Here is a 15,855-nt window from a genome sequence, read left to right on the forward strand (position 1 = left end):
CTCATGCACCTTCCCCTTGGGTGGGTGTGCATCGGTTCCCCTACCGTTCTTATAGGCTAGGGTCAACTGTCTGATCACCGTAAGTTCGGTGGTCTGGGGATTCTTGGGGTCGAACCAGACTTCCGCCTTGGCCCGGACCTGTGGCAAGCTGTTCACCACCAGGCAACGGAGCCAATGGGCCAGGGGATCCCCGTTCACGTACGCCCGGTTCGGCGTCCCCGGACAGGCACTCGGCCATAACCGGTCCGCGAAAGCCTGCGGGGTTTCCCCTGTGAGCTGGACTGTCTTCTCCACATGGGAGAAAGAACTTCCCTCATTCATCCCCATGGCCTCCAGAACTTCATCCCTGAGCTCCTCATACCCGCTCTGCCCTTTCTTACACTCACCAGAGAGGGATTGGAGGAGCCTACTCTCCAGGGAGCATAGCAGCATTTTGCCCTGCTGAGCGCCATCGCAGTCATTGATGCTGGCTGCCTGCTCTATTTCTCTGAAGTGGATCGAGGGGTCTCCCTTTTCGGAGAGCTTTGGGATATGGTTCACCATAGCCCTAAGCTGTTGGGTGCTATAGGGTAATACGAACTGCTTTTGGAGGGGTCCCTCATCGTCGCCATTGACGGGTGGGCCGAACCTCCGATGCCGTGCTGGGCACATCGGTCCCGGCTCTGACCTCTCTGGCGGCGGTTGCTCCACCTCCGCTTCCACCTCTGGCTCCAGCCCGCTTGCTGCCAGACCTTGCTAAAACCTGGCGCTACGGGTGGTGGTCGTGAGACCTCCTGTTCCTCAACCGGGTCGCCCCTGGGCACTACCAATGATGTTTGGACTGTCCTCCCCTCGTTCCCCATAAAATCCGCCTGACCTGCCTTCGGACTTATAAGGCACACCATGCCTTTCGCCTTTCTGAGGGCTAGGCTCAGATTCTCTATCCGTTCTTTGCAGGGGCCATGATCTGCCTCTTCAAACCCCTGTTCGCTCGCTAACTTATAGGCTGTCTTTACCTCCTGTACTCTCTCCTCCTGTTCCCTAACTTGCCTTGCCAAGCGGGCGTTCTTTTCCCGCAACCTTAACTCATTTCCCTTGGCTTCGGTGACTTGGCACTGTAGGTATTCCAACTGGGCCTTGTGTTCTCCCATTAAATACACTCTCCCCTGATTCAAGGCCTGCAATGCTACCAATAACTTCTCCCCTGCTAGAGCCTTACCCTGGATCTCCAGGGCTGACTCCTTTAACTTGGCTGCCTGTGCTGTAATGAGCCTGTCCAAAAGCTGGACCTGCTTTTTGAAACACATCAGCCAGACTGCCTTCTTTAAGGACTTCTTGTGTTCCTTTCCCTCTGTCCACTTAGCTGCTGCATCTACCGGACATCCAGCCCTTAACAGAATGGTGATCCACTTCTTTGTGATATTCACCTTGCTAAACACATAATCAGAAATCCTTTCCTCCATCATGGTTTGCTCATCCGAACCATTGTCTACTGTATCGCAACCCTGCTGCCGGTGTCCTGCCGCAGTCGCCATTTTCTGTAGGGGGTGGCGGGTGGCGCGTGCGCCCAGTCAGTTATGCCCCTGACTGCCTGTGAGCGGTTCGAATCGCTCCCATGCCCCTGGGTTCTAGACACCGGACTTAGGTACAGGTGGCGATACAGAAAATTGAATAGACAAGTGGTTTGGTGTGAGAAAACCAAGATTTTATTAAAACAGAATAAAACACAGTCTTATGAGAAGCTACTGGTAGAAAAAATACAGGCAAATACAATAATTACAGTTATACAGGGAATGGGGAACACACGGCACATCGAGGAAAAAAAACAACGACATTAACAATCCCCTTATCCTTATCCCACCCCCATACCTAACTAGATTAAGCTATGAGGGGCCAGAAATTCATGCTCACCAATCCAAAGCCTGTTGCTTTAACAGTTGCGAGTTTTGAGGTTTGGTCTTCTGTCCTTCTGGGTACTCCGTTGCCATGTGGTCTCAGGGCGCGGTCATGGAGCTGTTGCTGCGACACACCTTCCCTCTCCTCAGCTACCGTCGTCATCTCGTCGCGATGGGTTCTCTTCTTCTTCTCCCTCGGGCGGTCGGCGGCGGTAACGTTGCGGTTATGGGACGGTTGGCGGTTTTACTGCTGGTTTGATTTTACTACCCAAGCGTCAAACGCCAGCATATTCATCGTGGGCGTGGACACTCGCGTTTAATGCCAGCTTATTCGTAGTGTTCAATAGCCAACTTATTCTCACTGTCCATACGTACATACACTGCTAAATTCTTCCCCAAACGCCAGCTGATAACTAGACGTTTGGTTTTTACCAATGCGTCTTTTGCTGCCCTTCTCTGCTCTTGTCGGGTTTTACCTTCTTCTTCGTCTCGCCTTGTCTCGTCTCGTTTCGTCTGCCCTTTTTCGTGGCCCGTGTGTCCTGTATGACTTTGGACTCGGGTCTCGTTCCCCTCCTGCGATTGGTATGGATGTCCTTGGCTGTTATAATAATAATGCAGGGAGCGAGAAGAGAACCCGCCATGAGGCCAGGGCACGAGTACGAGCGGCAGCAGCCCAAGAGGTCAGAGTCAAGAGAGCAGAGCAAGAGAGAGACCGATTGCTACTGAGGGCCTACAATTATACCCGTTTATTCAACTCCTTATCTGCGCACCAAATCAGGTCAGTCCATTGTTTAACTTTTTGGCGGGCTGTTTTAAATGATTATACCAATCTAAGTTAACTGGCTTTAGATGGCCGTTTATCGCACCTAATGGCCCCGATGTCCGGGTTGTATTGTCATTAATGCATTTTAATCGGCCTGTCCAGCCTCGGTGGCTCCCTTGAGTTGTTTCCGATTATTTATGCGGACAAACTAATGGCCTTATGCTTAGGCCTAACTGGGTTTGATCTGTTTCGATCTGACGCAATGCATATTCAGTGTTTGCCTAGCTGTCTGGCTTTTCAAACACAAAGTCCTTTTCACAGAAATGCATTTTAAGTTTCGATTTCCCAAAGCTGCCTGTTTGTGCTGCAGAGTCCAAGCTTTTAAAATCTTACAGGCTTTTGGTCACGAGGTGCGGACGCCATCTTTTGGGTTTCCTTTTTAAATTGTCCATACAGGGTCCCTTTTATTATTAACCTTGGGGAAATGTGGGAATTTTGCAAATCTTACACTCTCACAACTGGAGACAATGTCCAAAACAGTTACAAAAATTTGACCACGAACCTTGGCCTTCAATAAAACAATGAAAAACATTTTGTCACACCTCCTACTTTTTGCCCTTCGAGCCTGATCTGCTTCCCTTGCGAAATTCCCCCCTTCCCACCCTGCAGCTCTTCCGTAATGGGACCCCAGTGGCTGGAGCAAAGCTGGGGGAAGGTTGCTGAGTGTCAGAAACTGAGACTGCAGATGCCCTTGAGGGACGGCCTGGACCAGCTCTGGGCCTGGAGGGCCCGGCTGCTGACTGCACCAACTCTGCATGGGCGGCAGCAGTCTGTCCTACTGGTGGTGGCAACTGCAGTGGAGAAGTGCCAGTGGTGGCAGCAGGAATGCTGTCATCTTGAGAGAGGACAGCAACTCCCTGCTCGACCGACACACTGGCACTCCCACGGGGCAGCACTTCAGCATCCAGAGCAATCTGATGGAGCACAGATTGCTGGCCTGCTGCGGCGCAGTGAGAGCCCCGGGGAAATGTGCCCAATCCAGCGAGGGTGGCAGCAGTCAGTGCTCGCGTGGCCTCAATCTGCGTCTGCATGAGACCAGCCACTGACTGCATTGCAGCACTAAGCATTTGCGTTGCAGCCGCCTGTGCTACAGCGATGTGCTCCACACTCCTTGCCAGTGATTCAATGGATTCGGGCAACCTTGCCACTGCAGCCATGAGCTCAGTGTGCCTGTGCTCCACCTGGGCACTCATTTCAGCGAGGACCCGCTCCTCCTCTGCGTCCAGTGCAGCAGGACTTGAAGCCATACTCTCCCTCCGGAGAGAAGGCCCCCGAGCTTCCCTACCCCCATCGCATTGCTGCAGCCCACTGGGTCCTGGAGCTTCACCCTCATCAGACCATTCCCCCCTGCTCCCATCCAGGGAAGGCATGTTCCCAGTGTGGGCTTGGGCTGCCTCAGTAGAGGGTGGCGCTGATGGTCCGCCTTCCTCTTCCTCCTCGCCTTCAGCTTCACTCTCACTGGCAGCTTGAGGGCCCGTCTCCTCACCTGGTGAATCACCACCTGAAAGCAGGGAGGTATAAGAGTGGCTTTAGCGTGAGGACAGGGTGGCAGCAAGGGAGGCATGAGTGCAGCGATTTAGTGATTTGGATTAAAAGTGTCAAAGGCTGCTGTTGTGAGGAACAAGTGGAAGGAGAGAGGACAAAAAGGTGATGACCTTACCATTGCTGTCCAGAACCGGTGGCAGTGAGTCAGGAGCAGCCCGACTAGAGCGGGCCTTGTGGGAACACAGCATCGGCGGCAGTTCAAACCGGTGGCAGTGAGTCAGGAGCAGCCCGACTAGAGCGGGCCTTGTGGGAACACAGCATCGGCGGCAGTTCAAACCGGTGGCAGTGAGTCAGGAGCATCCCGACTAGAGCGGGCCTTGTGGGAACACAGCATCGGCGGCAGTTCAAACCGGTGGCAGTGAGTCAGGAGCAGCCCGACTTGAGCGGGCCTTGTGGTAACACAGCATCGGCGGCAGTTCAAACCGGTGGCAGTGAGTCAGGAGTAGCCCGACTAGAGCGGGCCTTGTGGGAACACAGCATCGGCGGCAGTTCAAACCGGTGGCAGTGAGTCAGGAGCAGCCCGACTAGAGCGGGCCTTGTGGGAACACAGCATCGGCGGCAGTTTGAAACCGGCGGCAGTGAGTCAGGAGCAGCCCGACCAATTCAACAGCAGGGGAGAGAGGTAAAAAGTAATCACAGTGTGACGTCACCAGGAAGCAGGTAAGTGATTGGTTGGTGAGTATTTGGTTGGTGAGTATATCTCTTTTTTTTTTAAACTTTAACTCTGGTTTATAGTTTCTAAGGTCTCTCTGGTGTAGCAGGGCAATAAAGCGATTTGAATTTGAATTTGACTGTTGGTAAACCAGTTAACTGTAGCGTAATTAGTGGGATTGATTGATTTAATTTAAATTCAATTAATTAAAGGGTAAGTCATGGCAGGACAGCCGGGCCCCGTGATCTGCTCCTCCTGCGATATGTGGGAACTCAGGGACACTTCCGGTGTCCCTGACAACTACATGTGCAGGAAGTGCATCCAGCTGCAGCTACTGACAGACCGCATTGCGGCGCTGGAGCTGCGATTGGACACATACTGGAGCGTTCACGATGCTCAGGACAACGTGAATAGCACATTTACGGAGTTGGACACACCGCAGGTAGAGGTTGGACAGGAAGAAAGGGAACGGGTGACCAACAGGCAGAGTACTAGGCGCAGGCAGGTAGTGCAGGGGTCCCCTGTGGCCATCCCCCTCCAACAGATACACCACTTTGAGTACTGTTGGGGGGGATGGCTTATCAGAGGAAGGCAGCAGCAGCCAACTTCCTGGCACCAGAGGTGGCTCTGCTGCACAGAATGGGAGGAAAAAGAGGAGTAGAGCTATAGTAATAGGGGATTCAATTGTAAGGGGAATAGATAGGCGTTTCTGCGGCCGCAAACGAGACTCCAGGATGGTGTGTTGCCTCCCTGGTGCAAGGGTTAAGGATGTCTCCGAGTGACTCCAGAACATCTTGGAAGGGGAGGGTGAAGAGCCAGTTGTCGTGGTGCATATAGGCACCAACGATATAGGTAAAAAGCGGATGAGGTCCTAAAAGTGGAGTATAGTGAGTTAGGAGATAAATTAAAAAACAGGACCTCAAAGGTAGTAATCTCAGGATTGCTACCAGTGCCACGTGCAAGTCAGAGTAGAAATAGAAGGATACTTCAGATGAATACGTGGCTAGAGGAATGGTGCCAGGGGGAGGGATTTCACGTTCCTGGGACATTGGAACCGGTTCTGGGGGAGGTGGGACCAGTTCAAACCGGACGGTCTGCACCTGGGCAGGGCTGGAACCAATGTCCTAGGGGGAGTGTTTGCTAGTGCTGTGGGGGAGGGTTTAAACTAAAATGGCAGGGGGTTGGGAACCTGAGCAGGGAGACAGAGGAAAGGGAAACAAGGATAAAAGCAAAAGATAGGAAGGAGAAAAACAAAAGTGGCAGTCAGAGAAATCAATGGTTTAAATCAAACATGGCCACAGTAAATAATAATTCTAATAGGTCTAAGAGCGTTAAAAAAACAAGCCTGAAGGCTTTGTGTCTTAGTGCAAGGAGCATTTGTAATAAGGTGGATGAATTGGCTGCGCAAATAGAAGTAAACAAATACGATTTGGTTGGGATTACGGAAACGTGGCTCAAGGAAGGCCAGGACTGGGAACTCAACATCCAGGGGTATTCGATATTCAGGAAAGATAGGCAAAAAGGAAAGGGAGGTGGGGTAGCATTACTGGTTAAAGAAGGGATTAACACAATTTTAATGAAGGATATTAGCTCTGATGAGGTGGAATCTGTATGGGTAGAATTGAGAAATACTAAGGGGAAAAAAACGTTAGTGGGAGTGGTTTATAGACCTCCAAACAGTAAGGCGGAGGTTGGGGATGGCATTCAAAGAGAAATTAAAGAAGCATGCAATAAGGGCACAGCAGTCATCATGGGTGACTTTAATCTACATATAGATTGGGCCAACCAAATGAGTAACAATACTGTGGAGGAGGAATTCCTGGAGTGTTTACGGGATGGTTTCCTGGACCAATATGTCGAGGAACCAACCAGAGATCAGGCCATCTTAGACTGGGTATTATGTAACGAGAAAGGATTAATTAGCAATCTTGTTGTAAGAGGCCCCTTGGGTCGGAGCGATCACAATATGATCGAATTCTTCATTAAGATGGAGAATGAAGTAGTTGACTCGGAGACTAGGGTCCTCAATTTAAATAAAAGAAACTATGATGGTCTGAGGAGCGAGTTGGGTAGGATTGATTGGGGAATGGCACTCAAAGGGCTGACGGTGGATAGGCAATGGCAAACATTCAAAGACCGAATGGATGAACTACAGAATTTGTTCATCCCAGTTTGGCATAAAAATAAAACAAAAAAGGTGACCCAACCGTGGCTAACAAGGGAAATTAGGGATAGCATAAGGTCCAAGGAGAGGGCATATAAATTGGCCAGAAAAAGCAATAACCCTCAGGATTGGGAGCAGTTTAGGATTCAACAAAGGAGGACAAAGGGATTAATTAAGAAAGGGAAAATAGAATATGAGAGTAAGCTTGCAGAGAACATAAAAACTGACTGTATAAGCTTTTATAGATATGTGAAGAGAAAAAGATTGGTGAAGTCAAGCGCAGGTCCCTTGCAGTCAGAATCGGGGGAATTTATAATGGGGAACAAAGAAATGGCAGACCAACTAAATACATACTTTGGTTCTGTCTTCACGAAGGAGGACACAAATAACCTCCCAGAGATGCCGGGGAACATAGGGTCTGATGAAAGGGTGGAACTGAAAGAAATCAGTATTTGTAGGGAAATGGTGTTAGGAAAATTGATGGGACTGAAGGCCGATAAATCCCCAGGGCCTGATAATCTACATCCCAGGGTACTTAAGGAAGTGGCCCTAGAAATAGTAGATGCATTGCTGGTCATCTTCCAGAACTTGATAGACTCTGGAACGGTACCCATGGATTGGCGGGTAGCTAATGTTACCCCACTATTCAAAAAAGGTGGTAGAGAAAAGGCGGGGAATTATAGACCGGTAAGCTTGACATCGGTAGTGGGGAAAATTCTAGAGTCCATTATAAAAGATGTAATAGAGGAGCAGTTGGAAAGCAGTGACTGGATCGGACAAAGTCAACATGGATTTACAAAAGGTAAATCATGCTTAACTAATCTACTGGAATTTTTTGAGGATGTAACTGGTAAAATAGATAAGGGAGAACCAGTGGATGTGGTGTATTTGGACTTTCAGAAGGCTTTCAATAAGGTCCCGCATAAGAGATTAGCGTGCAAAATTAAGGCACATGGGATTGGGGGCAAGGTATTGACTTGGATAGAGAACTGGTTGGCGGACAGAAAGCAAAGAGTTGGAATAAACGGGTCGTTTTCCGAGTGGCAGGCAGTGACTAGTGGGGTACTGCAAGGATCGGTCCTAGGACCCCAGCTGTTCACAATATATATTAATGATCTGGACGAGGGAATTGGATGTAATATCTCCAAATTTGCAGACGACACAAAGCTGGGGGGGAGGGTATGCTGTGAGGAGGATGTCGTGAAACTCCAGCACGATTTGGACAGGTTGGGTGATTGGGCAGAAACATGGCAAATGCACTATAATGTGGATAAATGTGAGGTTATCCACTTTGGTGGCAAAAACAGGAAGGCAGATTATTATTTGAATGGTAATAGTTTGGGAGAAGGGGAAGTGCAAAGAGACCTGGGTGTTCTTGTACACCAGTCGCTGAAGGTAAGCATGCAGGTGCAGCAGGCGGTTAAGAAGGCAAATGGTATGTTGGCCTTCGTAGCAAGAGGGTTCGAGTACAAGAACAAGGATGTCTTGCTACAGTTGTACAGGGCCTTGGTGAGACCACACCTTGAGTATTGTGTGCAGTTTTGGTCGCCTTACCTGAGGAAGGATGTTCTTGCCATGGAAGGAGTGCAGCGAAGATTCACCAGGCTGATACCTGGGATGGCAGGAATGATGTATGAGGAGAGATTGGGTCGATTGGGCTTATACTCACTGGAGTTTAGAAGATTGAGAGGGGATCTCATCGAAACCTATAAAATTCTGTCAGGCCTGGACAGATTAGATGCAGGAAGGATGTTTCTGATGGCCGGGGAGTCCAGAACCAGGGGTCATAGTCTAAGGATAAGGGGTAAGCCATTTAGGACTCAAATGAGGAGGAATTTCTTCACCCAGAGAGTGGTGAACCTGTGGAATTCTCTGCCATAGAGGGCGGTGGAGGCCAGTTCATTAAGTATGTTCAAGAAAGAGTTGGATATATTTCTTAAGGCTAAAGGGATCAAGGGATATGGGGAGAAGGCAGGGACCGGGTACTGAATTTGGATGATCAGCCATGATCTCATTGAATGGCGGAGCAGGCTCGAAGGGCCGAATGGCCTACTCCTGCTCCTATCTTCTATGTATCTATGTAGCTATGTAACGGGGTCGGCATCTCCATTGGCGACGGGACCAATCACCCAGCTTGCCACAATCCTGTGGATGCGCTCCTCAAGATCGCTGAGGGGTTGCAGCTGAGGCCGCCCTCCACTGGTCCGTTGCTGCTGTCTCCTATTATGAGACAGCTTGGCCTGCAAGAAAAAGGACAGCGTCTGAGTAAATATGCAACCATGATCTTGCCTGAAATGCCTCCCATGGTTGAATAGCCCTTACTGTATGCAGCCATGGTCTTGCCTGAAATGCCTCCCGTGGTTGAATAGCCCTTACTGTATGCACAGTGTGGAATGTGCGTGTGTGTTTGATGAAAGGGCCATAGGTGTTGGATGAGTGTTGGGCATTGGGGCTTTCAAGTCCCTCTGGCCATAAAGTGAGGTGGAGATGGAGGGATGAAGAGGTTTGATAAAAAGGCACTCACCCTGATGACCCGAGTGAGGTCGTTGAACTTTTTCCTACATTGGAGATGGGTCCTAGACACCATGTTGCTTGAGGACACTCTCTGAGCCACCTCCCTCCACACTCTTCTGTACTCGCATGGCAAAGGCTTCCTGCCACTCTTTGGGTACAGAATGGATCTTCTGCGCTCCACCCCGCAAACCAGAGCCTCCAAAGCACGCTCGCAGAAGCGCTGTGCTCGCTCCCTGGCCCTCTCCATAGTGTTTGGCTGCTAGATTTAGCCACAGGTCTGCCCAGGCCGAGATTCAAGGCTCCAATGAGCAAGGTGTGGCTGCAGAGCAAGATCGACCCTCCCCTTTAAGAACTGACCGGCGCCAGTGTGTCTGTGTTCAATCGCTAACTGACAGCACCTGCGCTGCGCCCGCCCTCTGAGGTAGCGCCTCGCTCCTCGGCCTTAGCGCCTTAAGAGAGGTGTGTAGCGCCTGATTTAGCGCTCCAATCACCTCCAGGGGCGATAAAAGCCAAGTTTGCTGTCGGAGGCGATAATTAGCGCCAGGCGCTAAACTTTGCGCACCGCCAGTAATGGCGCCCCATATGGGGCGATACCAAATTTTTCCCCCTCTGCCTTTCCTATACACTTGTCTAATCTCTGCATTTATACAATCTAGCACTTCACAGCTGCTACCAGGGGCCTATACACAACTCTCACTACAGTCTTAAATCCTTTCCTATTTCTTAATTCTACCCATAAAGTCTCCACTGCCTGCTTACCACTCTTTATATCCTCTCTTATCAAGGAACAAGGAAAGGAAATATACACAACATGTAAAAGGAGTAGAGCAGCAGAGAGACTTAGGACTGCAGATACAAAAATCTTTAAAGTGGGAGAACAAATTCAAAAAGCTGTTTAAAAAAAAACTTACGGGATCTCAGGTTTTATCAATGGGAGCTAGAGTACAAAAGGAAAGAGGTAATGGTAAGCATATACAAATCATTGGTTATGCTGCAGTTAGAATATTGTGCCAATTTAGGGTGCCCTTCTTTAGGAAGGATGTCAAACCCATGAGTCAGTCACATTTCTAAAGAGAAAGCTGTGAGGCCTTTTGCAGAGTAAGAGGGTAGAATGCTTTGGACAGTTAGAAGTTATCTTGTTTAAGTCACTGATTTAAGAAGTGTGGCTATTGTACTATTACGTAAAATAATTTACACTAATTGAATTAAGTGAGTGCACGTAACTGCTATTCTGTATGTTCACCGTTTGCAAAATAAAGCAGCTTATCGATTCATATCAGGCCGTGTCTTTCCCAATGTTTTCTCAGTCCGCTGTTGGAAAGATTGGAGAGGCACGTGAGAACATGTGCAAAAGACACAAACAATTCAGGTCACAAGGGTACTACTGTTAAACCCCGAGGTTATGCTATTGTGCAAGTAGATAAAGGACAGTGTGAGTCAACTCCCATAAAAGTAAGATATGCAGATCACTTATGGGAGTGACTGATGCCACTGAACCCCAAAAGGTATCTATGGAAAATCATAAACTTGTAACACCACCCAAGGTTAAAACACTACAACCTGATTAATAGCTTTTAAGTAAACTACTCTGATGAACCTTTGCTGTAAGTTAAAAAAAAAAGACAGACATGTGGGAATAAATTGTATAATTTCATTGTACATTGTTTAATTTTCTTCAGGTACTTGAGGTTACCTCCGCCTTACTTTCTCAACATGTCACGAGCAGCTCCATTGAGAAGAACTGTAACTGATTTAGTTAACTGGCATCAAGATCAGGCACTCAGTACAACTATATATATTTTGAAAGAATTAGGTCCAGTTGGATTTCTTCTTAAAGAAGAGGGTGTAGCTAAGTATTTTAAAGTAAGTATACAAAAATTAACAAGAGCTCTCCTGTTTTTATTTGGAACTGGTTCCATTATTTCATTTTTACTAATGAAAGTTCTCAACATTTCTCAGCTTTGTCATTTAGAGCATCTTTTGGTGTTTTCATAATTTATACTGGAAAGTACAAAACTCGAGCAGAAATTTGCACTGTCCACTAAACACACAAAGATCTTTCTCAGAGTTGCAGTATTATACCTTGCCTTTGCGAAGAATATTTGGGTTGTAAAGGTACTGGGACAATAGTCGGACTGGCTACTTCATTCCATTTCCATTCTCCAAACTGTTATTCATCTTTTTCACAGAGCATGAAATAAATTCAGGGTGGCTTTGTATTCAGTTTACTAGGTGAGGACCTCTGGAAATTAACTTACATTTGTCTATTGGTAACAGTTGATAAAAGCATAGATTTTACATACGCATACAGCAAAAAATATTGCATGCCCAATAGTATAGAAGTCTGATGTTTAATCATAGGTTTGAACTCTCGTAGTTCCATTGTTACCTGCAGCACACTGTATGGAGCTGATTTTTGTTCCATTTTTTGGTGGAAGCAGGGCAGTAGTGGACCAAAAGTCACAGCACGGGGCTACCTGCCCTGTTCCCGCCGACGCCTGTCCTGCCGCAATTTTGGAGTGGGCTACTCCAACAATTATTAACAGGACCGCTGTAAGCTGCACTGAAAATGTGGCAAAAACCGCTATGGCACTGATTTCTGTGCTTCACCTGGCCCCACAAAAATCTTACCACCCTCTGTCGGCCCCTCCGTGACCCCCACCTAGGGATTGTCTCCCCCTCCCCCACTTTAAATTCCAATTTTCAGCTCGGCTCCACAGAGGAGCTGCTGGATTTGCCGTCCCTTCCGCCTTCGCCGAGCCATCTGTCAATGATCATTCAGCGCTGGCAACTTGCTGAAATCATTCAGATGAGGACCAACCAATCAAATTAAATCAATAGCATGAAAATTGAGCTCCACCAAGCAGTGAAGAAGGAAGTCTTGGCCTGTTATGTCTACAGAGTGAATAACACTCTTCATGGTGACTGAACCCACAAGAATGATATTTTATATTGGTTAGAAGTACTTAGGCATATTTATCCTTTTGTGTTGATAAATAAGAACAAATTATTTAAAAGTCTTGTCAATCTCAACAAAATGTTCAAATCTTTCTGCTGGATATCTTGGATCTGCAAGGGCACAAGAATGGCAGTAAAAAGATAAATTGTATGGCCCAGTAATTCCGGTCCCAACGCGTGAGTACGAACGGGGTACTCACGCGTGGGCCCGTTGGAAGTGCCGGATTTCAGCATGCACAGCGCATGTGCGGAAAACCGGCATTTCCTCTCCTCTGAACCAAGGGGTTAAGAGGCAGTTCCCTTGCGACGTTTGAGGCAGCGCGTACGCGTTGAACTTCGTTTTTTTTGACAGGTTTGTCCATGCGTGAAGGCCTCCACTTTTTACGAATGTATAAAGCAGACGTAAGGACTTTTTTAAAAGGTAAGTGGTCTAATAATTAAAGTTAGAAATTTTTTTCCACAGGTTTATTATTTTTAAAGAATTTACAGTAAGGTAAGTGTATTTTTGGACCCGATTTCTTGAAAAAAAAATTTTGGCAGAAATTTGAATAATTGTTTAAAATAGTTTTTTAAAGTTATTAATAGTTAATTTAATTATTGGAATTTTTTTTAACTTTTATTTAAAGTTTAAGTAGTGTTTTGGGCGCCCGGAGTTTTCATGAGTTTGACAGGTCTTATGTCTAACTCATGAATGGACTTTTGTAAACTCCCATTGGTTGCCCAGTGCTCACGTGATCCCAGCCGGCTCATCGCACTAAGTACGCCGCTGGATCACGCACGCACAGCGCGCCGGGAGCTGAACCGGGCCACAGACTGGAAATCCACGCAGGCCCAGTCTTCAAATGTCAGCGCGATATGTAAGTGTAGGTCGGGGGCTTGCACCCGCGGGAAGCCCCCGACACCAATTTCTGGGCCTGTATAGAATTACATCGAATTTTACAGCACAGAAACAGGCCATCCGATTATGCTCCATGCGAGCTTCCTCCCACCTTACTTCATCTCGCCTTATCAACATATCCTTCTAATCCTTTCTCCCTCATGTAATTATCTAGCTTCCCCTTAAATGCATTTATGCTATTCGCCTCAACTACTCCATGTGGTAGCGAATTCCACATTCTCACCACTCTTGGTGGAGTGGGCCTTTGGCGTAGCGGTAGCATCCCCGCCACTGGGCCAGAAGGCGTAGGGTTTCGAACCCTGCTCCAGACAGTCCCGGCAAGTGGAGTCGGAGCTCTGGCTCTAAATTCTGGGTTGACATCCAGCAGGATACTTGCGTCCGTGGGTGTGGGTGGCCCCCCCCCTCGTATGGGTTGTGGGAGCCCGTAAAACCCTCCCGCCATAGGACTAACCACCCTAATGGCTGGTACGAAGATGGTTACGGTCACAGAAGGAGCGTTAATCGCAGCCAGAAATCCTTCCACCACTTCATACAGTTCCCCAAAAGGGAACAGTATGAAGACACGTACGACGACGACCACTCTTGGTTAAATAAAATAAATTGTCTTCAAAGTCTGAAATCTGTAAAAAGAGTTAAATGTGGGAAACCTAGACAATGGTCATGACACTTAACAGGCAATTGAACAAGTAAAGGAGAATAAATAAAGTGTTTAATTAGAGAACCCATTTTTCTTTCTTTTTCTCTGTTTAAAAATAATTATTAGATAGATTTTTGTTTGAACTTTAATGTCATGAAATAACAAGTCCGGGTTCAGTAACAATGTCATTACCACCTGTAGAAATAAATAGAAAAAATTTGTATTGCCAAAACTATGTGAACAGACATTGTGCTGTGTATGTGTAGAAAGAAGTTACATTAATTTCAATTATTTCTGTTTTCTGGAAGGTAAATGTGGGAAATCCTCACAACTGCAGCTGTTCCACGTTTCTCAAAGAAAAGGACCTCTGCAAACACATCTGCTGGTGAATTAATTTTCTCGTGCAGTCTTCGGTTTACGGAGCACTTTTCTGAATTGATAGTCTTGAATATCCAATGAGTATTAATCTTTAATAAAACAAACATGTCTTACTGTCTGTAGTATATAAGAACAGTACGGTCAAATAAAAAGCTATAATAGTTACACAGGAAACAGCTACGCTGAATGCCACACTGTATTGGTCTAGAGTCTTCTGTGCTTAGTACTTTAAGATGCTGGCTGTAATTTGGATAAATTCTCAGTTCACTGCTAGGGGCATTGCTCTTAATAGTCTTCAGATTAATAGGAGATTGATTTGCCCATGTGCATCTTCAGAAGAATGCAGCTCTTACTGACAGGCTCATTGGCACTGGTGCTTTGAGGAAAATTGCAGTTAAGTTTAACTACTGAAAGGTGAAGAAAGGACTTGAGAAGGAAATGGTCATGCAAATGTGCTTTAAAAAGTAGAAATTAATTAAAATCTAAGTAGATTGGCACAAAATAATCCCCAACTATTTTAGTCATGTCAGCTAAAAGGTGAAAGAGAAAAGTTCTACCATCTTCATACATTTAATATGAAAAATAAATGTTTCTGTATATTGTGGTGTATGTAACCTGTACCACCTTAAGAGACTACCTTAAGAGATGGACTACTTTCTCTTGGCTACTGTATATTGTAGTACCGGTGGTGACCACACCGGTATATAAACTCTGTGTAGTAATTTGCTAAGCAGTTCAGCCCTGACCTTCAATTAGTAAAGACCTGTTGTTATTCTTGTTGTCTGTGTCCAGTGATTTAGAATAAGCATATCTGGGACACTCAGACTCAACAGTGGCGACGAGTCCGATCTTACCCTGCGGCAGTTTTGCATCCAAGGCAGCTTCGTCCTCAGAACGGGCGTCGAGACGAGGCATCTGCCCTCATCATCCTGCTGAGCACCGCATCGCACGGGAGGCATCGAGAACCCGGGTTGAAATTACTGACCACGAAGTCCTCCATCAGCGACAGGCAGTGATCATCCTTCTACCACGGTGGTGGGTAAGCCGATCTAGCGACACGGGCAGAAAGTCGGCCGCGTTGTCAGTGGAGAAGGGGAGGGAAACCGGAGGAAAAAGGCCGGAGAACTCGACCGCAGCCGGTGAAAAGGGCCGGGCTGCAATCGGGGCTGAGAGGCGCAGCGACAAGGGCAGCGTTAATGCCACGAGAACCGCGGAGAACTCGACCGCAGCCGGTGTAAAGGGCCGGGCTGCAATCGGGGCTGAGAGGCGCAGCAACGAGGGAAGCGTTAATGCCCACGAGAACCGCAGGGGAGCAAAAGCAGCATCGGGGAAATTAAGAACTGCTGGGAGGCGAGAACGGCAACGGCGCGGTCATCGCCATTGTAGCCAGCGGGGGAAGAAGACAAGCGCGG

The 15,855-nt window shown here is 47.5% G+C and overlaps 1 protein-coding gene across 2 annotated transcripts in view; it reads left to right on the forward strand.

Annotated features, from left to right (window-relative positions):
- Window positions 1–15,855, forward strand: part of zswim2 (zinc finger, SWIM-type containing 2) — an 87,852-nt gene that overhangs the window by 17,033 nt on the left and 54,964 nt on the right. For both annotated transcript variants that reach the window (XM_085985916.1, XM_085985917.1), the window contains exons 2-3: window positions 11,252–11,435; window positions 14,374–14,450. In XM_085985916.1, the coding sequence (XP_085842042.1) occupies window positions 11,286–11,435; window positions 14,374–14,450 (227 nt within the window). In that variant the 5' untranslated portion in view covers window positions 11,252–11,285. The remainder of the gene's footprint in view (window positions 1–11,251; window positions 11,436–14,373; window positions 14,451–15,855) is intronic.

This window comes from Somniosus microcephalus, chromosome 4 (genome assembly GCF_052327205.1).
Source record: "Somniosus microcephalus isolate GS21.2 chromosome 4, FLI_Smic_1.0, whole genome shotgun sequence".
Classification (NCBI taxonomy): domain Eukaryota; kingdom Metazoa; phylum Chordata; class Chondrichthyes; order Squaliformes; family Somniosidae; genus Somniosus; species Somniosus microcephalus.